Source organism: Colletotrichum siamense (assembly GCF_013390195.1).
Source record: "Colletotrichum siamense strain Cg363 chromosome Unknown KSG_Cg363_contig07, whole genome shotgun sequence".
In the NCBI taxonomy this organism is placed as follows: Eukaryota; Fungi; Ascomycota; class Sordariomycetes; order Glomerellales; family Glomerellaceae; genus Colletotrichum; species Colletotrichum siamense.
The window spans coordinates 2,968,124-2,975,854 of NW_023501020.1; the positions used below are offsets into that span (position 1 = coordinate 2,968,124).

Here is a 7,731-nt window from a genome sequence, read left to right on the forward strand (position 1 = left end):
GAAGCCAGCTTCAGGAGAATGCATACTTAAAGTTGACATCTTCACACTGATTCCTTTCTTTCTGAACCACAATGTGCTTGCGTCTTGTTCATACCAGAATTGACGGAGCGTGTTTTCTTGGCACCTATGCGCAACGGATAACCAATCACTCTACTTAGCAAACAGTAAGTATGATAGGAGAGGCCCTTCAAACCGCACACGCACTCACCATCCGCGGAATCCTCTATCCGTGAAGTAGTCAGGTCCCCAAATACTCCAAAGACAGAACACTTCCAACCCCAAGCCAAACCCATCGGGCCATCTCACCATGCTAGCATCATCAACCACCCACCTGCCCGCCAACCATCAACGCAGACATTTCAATCATCGAAGAACTCCACAGTCAAATTGCACCACCTTCAAAATCTCCAGAAAAGCGCTCTTATGTACTCACACTGCGTCTCACCGAGTCCTGGGACCTGCCCGGGTACTGAGTCGCCAGTCCCGACAGTCCGGAACGCACCCAAACCGGCCCCACTCTCGGCCCGCCGATGACTTGCATCCCGTTCTTTCTGCCCACCAACCGGCCCGCGTACGGCACAGACGTCTTCCGGAGAAATACCAAACCTTATTCTGGTCGACGGGCATCCCTTACCTAAACTTCCCTACTCCCAGGTTCGATATCGAGACACCCCTACTCATGCTTCAAGATCTCACTCAGATCAACCTCATGAACATCGGATAACACGCACTCTAGATTAGCATGAATCTTCGACTCCTCAAGCTTCACGCACTGCATGCGGGGGCACACCTTTATTTAACAGACGTCATTTGCAAAAGATTAACATCATCAATTGAACGAGGCTCATGCTCGTAAGCATAAGGTGGCAGAAGATCATCACTGCTAGATAAAAGGCCCATCCCAAAATGAACGCCCGGTGCCATGTTTAAGTCCCGCCGTCTATGCCGGTTACCGAACGCAAAAGCAAAATCGAAAAGGCGAGATGTGGTGTATAACCCCTGAACCCCCCGAATCCCAGAATCCCGATATTTTTTGGCACCAAATCCCGTTTATCGAAAAAATAGAGATGGAAAAAATGTTTCTGCCGTTACGCCGATCGAAATGCCAAGATGCAACGTGACCTGTCGCGCGATCCGGTTCTTGTTGTGCTGTTCCATGTGGTATCGTTCTTATGTACAAATCTGTTGCCTGGATGAAGGGAAATCGTTCCCGCTGAAGATGTGAGGTGAATTGAGACCTGAAACCGGAGCGCCTCGCTGTAGTCGTTCGCCCGAGTCGGGCCGTAATGAAGAGGATGCTGGAAATCTCTACGATCTTCGCTTCTTTTCTTCCTTTTCCAGCTTTTCGACGTTCTCTTCCGTGAGGGAGTCACCCGTGTCACCCGCAATTACCGTCTGGAATGACGCGCCGCGTCGCTCAAGCTTCTTCCCGCCAGCAGCATCCATCAATTTGCCGGCCTGGGCTTGCAGAGCGAGCTCGTCCGTCTCCGATCGGCGGATCGGCTTGGAGTTCACACCTGGCGAGTCAAACGGTGACGGTTCGTAGGAATTATTCCTCGTCAGAGGCCTAGGTGTGGCCACGTCGCCCCTGTCCTCCTTTTCAAGATCCCTGTTGTTGTTTTCTGACTCCTTCTTGATGGCATTCAAGGTGTCTGTGGAGTCGCCACCATGGTCGTGTTCAACACCTGGGATATCTGCATTGCTGCAATGTTCAGCAGTGTCTGAGCAGTCAGAAAGAGAACCATCCGAACCCCTCTGCGCCGTCCCTTGCTGTCGTTTAGCCAAACTCCATCTCACCAACATTCTTTCGAGCGTCTTGCTCTTGACCGGCTTGGAAAGATAGTCATCCATGCCTGCTTTCGTGCACTTTTCCTTGTCACCTTGGATCGCAGAAGCTGTCATTGCGACGATGGGAATGTCTCGCACGTAAGCCTTGTATGGCACGTGGTGTCGAAGAAGATGTGTGCACTTGTAGCCGTCGATGACGGGCATCTGCACGTCCATGAGGATGATATCCGGCTTCGGGTGCTTGCCATCCTTTGCCGCAGCCATGTATTCGAGCGCATCCTTGCCGTTCCACGCCGCAGTCACCTTGAACCCAAGTTTCATGATCGTCTTGGTGGCGATTTGCTGATTGATAGCACTATGCATGGTTAGTGTGGGCCCAGATGTTTGCCAAACAGTATACTCACTTGTCTTCGACCACCAGTACATGAATCTTGGCGCGTTCAGCGGCCGGCAACATTTCCTCATCGGAAGCTGGTGGGGTTCGAACAGATAGTCGGCGGGAAGGGGACCTGTGTTTGTCGGTCAAGAATTGCGACGACTCTCCCGAAGCGGGAGGCGTGTTGATCAATTGCTCAAATTCTGAGCTATTGCAAGAAACGCTCATCTCAGACTGCAACCGATCTGGAAGCGAACCAATCTCCACGATCGGCTTGCCGGCTTGTCGCCCCTGAGGCTTGCTGAAGGGGACCCAAAACGTTGCGACGGTTCCATTGCCGAGCGACGATTCTAGAGTCATGTCTCCGTGCATGAGGTCGAGCAAGTTCTTGCAAATGGTGAGGCCCAGACCAGTTCCGCCGAATTTTCTAGCCGTGGATGCATCACCCTGGCTGAACGGTTGGAAGAGCTTTTTCCGAACCTCCTCTTCAATACCGATACCGCTGTCTTCGACGATGAACTTGACGATGATGTTATCCGCAGTCTCCTTCTCCTTCTGGACCGAGAATTTGACATAACCTTGGTTCGTAAACTTGATGCTGTTGGTGAGGAGGTTGGTGATGATTTGGCGAACACGGCCTGGATCGCCAATGACGACCAAGTCGTTTTCGATATCTCTCGAGATATCCGACCTGAAGTCGAGATTCTTGCGCTCCGCAGCGAAGCTTAGCATCTTCCTGACATCCGTCACAATTACCGATAGTGAAAACTGGACCTCTTCAATGTCCAGACGTCCAGATTCGACCTTTGAAAAGTCAAGAATATCGTTGATGACCGTCAACAGAGCATTTGCAGATCTCTGGATGTTCTCAACGTACTCCATCTGCTCGGGGTCGAGCTCCATGTCTCCAAGCAGCTCGGCCATTCCGATGACACCTGTGATGGGCGTCCGGATTTCGTGAGACATCTATGAAGTAGTCAGCGACTTTGCGTCATTCAACTTGATCATCACCACTCACATTAGCAAGGAACTGGCTCTTCAGTCTGTTGGCCTCCTTGGCAGCAGCTTCGTTCGCCATTGCTTGCTTCTTCTCTCGAGACTGTTCTTTAAGGTCCTCCGCCTTCTCCTTCAGCTCACTGACGTCCATAATGACTCCAATGACACCCTCAACGCAGGTCTCATTCGTCACGATACCGTCCTTGGATTTCTTGCCGAGAATCGGAAGGAACCTCGTCCGGTACCAGCGTCCATCCATTCCGTGTTCCGCCACCTCTTCAGTCTTGCCGCCGGCTAGTATATCTTCAATGGGTCGGAGGAACTTCGGACGTTCGCCGGTCTTGAGCTGAGCGTTCAGACGGTTGAAGACATCGTACATATCTTGGCCGATGAACCAGTCAGAGTTCTCGTGATTGCTCTCCTCCTCGCTGTCCCAAATGAGTGCTCCTTCGAGCATCGTCAGTTTGCGGTTCATGTCGACTGTAAAGATGGTAACTTGTGAATGAGCGAGAACGCTCAAGAGCTGCTGCCGGGTTCGCCTGGCAGTCAGTTTTGCCTCGATGCCCTCGTTCACGTCGGTGCAGGTTCCAAACCACTTCTCAATTTCACCCGTCTCCTTGTTCTTCAACGGCAGAGCACGGCCTAACATCCACCTCCACTCCCCAGTCTTGCTGCGGCACCTGTACTCGGTAACATATGGATCTCCCGTCGCGAGTGAGTGCTTCCATCTTTTGACGGTTTCAGGCATATCATCTGGATGGAATGGATGTTTCCATCCAAGACCTAATGAGTCTTCCGGCGTCAGGCCCGTGTATGTGTACCATCGGGTGTTGAAGAAATCGTGATAACCGTCGGGCCTGGTCGTCCAGACCAATTGAGGCATTGTGTCGCAGATCAACTTGAACCGCTCCTCGTCCCGTTCTTTGATCTCCGTAATTTCTTCGGTCATCTTCGTGACGTCCCGGAATGTCACCACACCAGCTAGAAATTCTCCAGTAGCATCATCCCTGATGGCCTCCCCCAAAGCATCGTAAACTGTTCTCTTTCCGGTGTTCTCCTCCATCATGCCAACACGCATGTTGCTAAATGGCTTTTCAGTCCGAAGAAGGACCGAGATGGGGTATTCGCTGACGTCTAGTTCCCTAGTAAAATCTGCGTCGTACACGGTCCAGCTTGGCAACAAGTCGAAACCGTCGGCAGACTTCTCCAAATCGCTTTCTTGGCGCAATAGGCTGCGTGCTGCCTTATTTGGAAATGTTACACTGCCGTCTTTCCACATTGCAAGAATCGGCATTGTTGTGTTATCGAGAAGAGCATCCTTCATGAGAATCATCTTCTGCAAAATCGACGGCGTACTCGCGTGGGCTGCTGTTGAGGGTGGGCCCATTGGTGGAAACGGGCTCGACGACAGTGACACCGCACTAGGGCTGACACGGAATGAAGGCGAGCTCGAGTCGTGGCTGGAGCTCACGGATGGCGGGTTTGAATTTGATATAGTTTTTCGGTCTGCTTGTTCCAATATGTTCGGCCTGGCTGTGGATTTGCGACTCGGGATGAGACTTGAGGGGGGCGATTGAGAGCTCGTGAATGTGAGCGTGAAGTAAACCTGGTGCTCTTCAATCTCCCATATCGTTACAATCATCTTGGCGTATACTTGATGATCGGACGCTCCACCTTTGCTTCGTGCGTCAAAGCCAGGCTTGCCTAGTTCCTTCCTGGTGATGATAACATCCACCACAGCATCCTTGACCGTTGGTGTGCTCGGCGCGTGATCCGGTGCCGGCGGGGCCAGCGAACCGGCGGTCGGGGTGGCTTCCCCACCCTGACCAAATAGGTCGGCTGCGTCCTTGGAGGTCTGCCGTGCACCCATCTCCAACACAAGAGAATCCAAGAAAGCTTCCCATCCAACCCAAACTGGACGTCCTTCTTGAATCATATCGATTCCGACCTGGGAAAGGGACTGCCCTCTTAACCGCTCCGCAATGTAAGAATGGGTGTCCTCCGATGCGTCCGACATGCCGAGCATCCTGCCCATCGCCTCGTTGGCAAGCACTACTGTCTTCAAATTGTTCAAGACCAGCAACGGTACTGGGAGGTATTGCATGGCGGAGAAAGCGAGCTGACCTGGCGTGATGAAGGGCATCGATAAACGAAACGGACTCGTCGAGTTGGATCGCTTGCCACTGCCGGCGGCAAGGTTGAGGTTCTCGCGGAAAAAGCGACTCCTGGCACTGGTGGCACTTGTAGTGCTTCCGACGCCATCGCTTCGGTAGGAACCGACTTCAGGCTGGGATTTGGTATCGAAGTTGAAACCGCTGTCCGTACTGTTCATACTGTCCATGCTGTCCCCAGAAGACTGCCGTGAGCCTAACTTGGGAGGTTCTTCGGGCGGATCCGAGGTTTTTGGGGGAAGAATCACGGGGCCGTTGCCTCGCGCATGGCCGCCGGCAAGGATAGGCTCGGAGGGTGGCATGTCGATGTTGGCTCGCGCATGAGATGCCGCAGGTCGTTGGTTGACCTTCCAGCCGGTGAAGGGCGTTGACAAGTCAGCAGGTCGAGAAAACAGTCGTTGCAGACGGTGATCGCAAACAGAGGACGCCGAGGGTGGAGGAGTAACGGAGAAGCTGCGGACCAGGTTGAAGCAGCAAGTGGGTTGGTTGCTAGAGAATCGTGTGGGGAGAGAAGGCGAGGCAGAGCATGGCGCGGCGCCCTGTGTTGTGTGAGAGGGCGTGCGTTCTAGACTACCGGATTCTAGGCCGGTCTCCGGATAGGTCTTTGGTTGGGAATGTGCTCTAATTGATTGCGGTCTAGGCGTAGCGCGCGGTGGAGGGCGAAGATTGTGCGCAAGCGCTGTCTTGAGTGTGTGCGAGAGAGTATGTGTCTGTTAGTCGACAAGCCTCCCGATTCCGTGTGGGACTAGCAGCTAGCAGGAACAGAGCGACAACGGCGGCTGAGGCTGTCAGGGCTGGTGAAAGCGCAAGCAGATTTCGGCGCTATTCGGCAGAGGCGAGAGGAGGCGGAGGGGGGATTTGGGCGTTGTTTGGGATGAGTTCTCGAACAACTCCGGGTCGACTGCAAACGGCGGCGTCGAGGGGCGGCGGCGGAGAGATGAAAGACGGAGTGGGAGGGTGTGCTTGTGTGACGACACCGCAGCGGCAGTCGCAGGAGCAGAGCAGCAGCAGAGCGGCGGCGGCAACAGCAAGACGTCGGGCTTAGTAAGGATGTCTCTGTCTCGCGGATGGGAAGTCTGAAATCAGCGGATGGCGGGCTGAGGTCCGGAAGTGGTGTGGTGTGGTGAGGTCGTGTTGAGGTCGAGGTTGTGCGAGAGTTGTGGTCCAGTCGCGGAGCAGCAGGAGACGCAAGACGGAAAGAAAGAAGATGCAGGTGCAGGTGTGATGACGGGCTCGGTAGGGCAGTTACCGCTCATCAGTTCCAGTTCGAGCCCCAGATGTCTAGTCGAGGTGCACAGTAGTTCGCAGCAGTCGCGGTATCTGCAGTCTAGCTTGGCGCAATACGAAATGGAATAAGTGGCATAAGCGGAGGGACGCAATATGGGAGAGGGGGAAATGGAATCGAAGGGAAGATTAGGTCCAATTGGTAGGTAGAAAAGAAGATACGCCAACCAAGACCAAGATCATCTAGTAGTAGCAATGGGAGGTGGACTAAGCAAGACGGAGGAAGAAGATGGAAGAGATGGGATGGGGATGGATCCCGTCACTGAGGTGCTACTGCTGCTGCTGAGAAAGGAAGAAGCACGAGAGGCAGGCAGAGGCAGGGTCAGGTACCTAGGTAAGGTACCGTATCCATAAGGTAAGGTAGGCACGCAGCAGGGCATTGAAGGGGAGGCAGGTACAAACTGACAGTAGGTAGCGCGGTGCAAAGAGGCGGTACAGATGGACAATTAGCTAGGTAGGCAGGCAGGTTCGCTGCACCACCTTACCCTACCATCTTTACCTACCCTAGGTAGCATTGGCATCGACAGTGACAGTTGCAGCAGGCAGTCAGACTGGACGAGGATGCGGACGAGGACGAGGGATGGGACCGTCATAGTCCAAACTTTGTTTAAGTGGGAGTGCCCCCCCGGTTAGCGGTGGTGAAGCGTCAAGACGCAGGAGAATTGGTCGAACCCCAGCCCAAAGTCTGGGGGGGCCTGTCACCGCAGCTTGGGGGTCCTGGACGCCCAGGGCAATTCTTGGGAAGGAAACATGGACGGGGGTCTTGGAAGGAGAGGGTGGAACACTGGACAGTCCAAACTGTGGAACATGGACTCGACTGGAACCTGCGCCGATTGATTTGAATCCATCCAGCAAGTCGCACTTCCGGTGGACTTGGGCTGACGCTGCGCTCGTGGCCCCAGGATGACGGGATGACGACGGGTGGGGAGAGGAGAGGGCAGAGGACACAGAGGAGGAACGCTGAACACTACGAACCCAGGGAAAGGCAAAGAGAAAGGCCCTTCCATTGCCGTTTCCAGTCAGTGTTCATTCGTGGTGGTGTAGCGCACAACATCGCCCGCACGCTCAGTCGGTCTCCTCAGGCGGGGGAGGCAAACACTCATCGTCATCTTCACC

The 7,731-nt window shown here is 54.0% G+C and overlaps 1 protein-coding gene across 1 annotated transcript; it reads right to left on the minus strand.

Moving 5' to 3' along the window:
• Nucleotides 1-1,308: 1,308 nt before the first annotated feature.
• tcsA-0 (Two-component system protein A) lies at nt 1,309-5,633 on the minus strand (the record flags this gene model as incomplete). The annotated part of the gene is made up of 4 exons (XM_036642963.1): nt 1,309-1,702; nt 1,802-2,143; nt 2,193-3,130; nt 3,183-5,633. The coding sequence occupies 4 exons, from the start codon at nt 5,631-5,633 to the stop codon at nt 1,309-1,311; spliced, it is 4,125 nt and encodes a 1,374-aa protein (XP_036491899.1).
• Between the last annotated feature and the right edge of the window lie 2,098 nt (nt 5,634-7,731).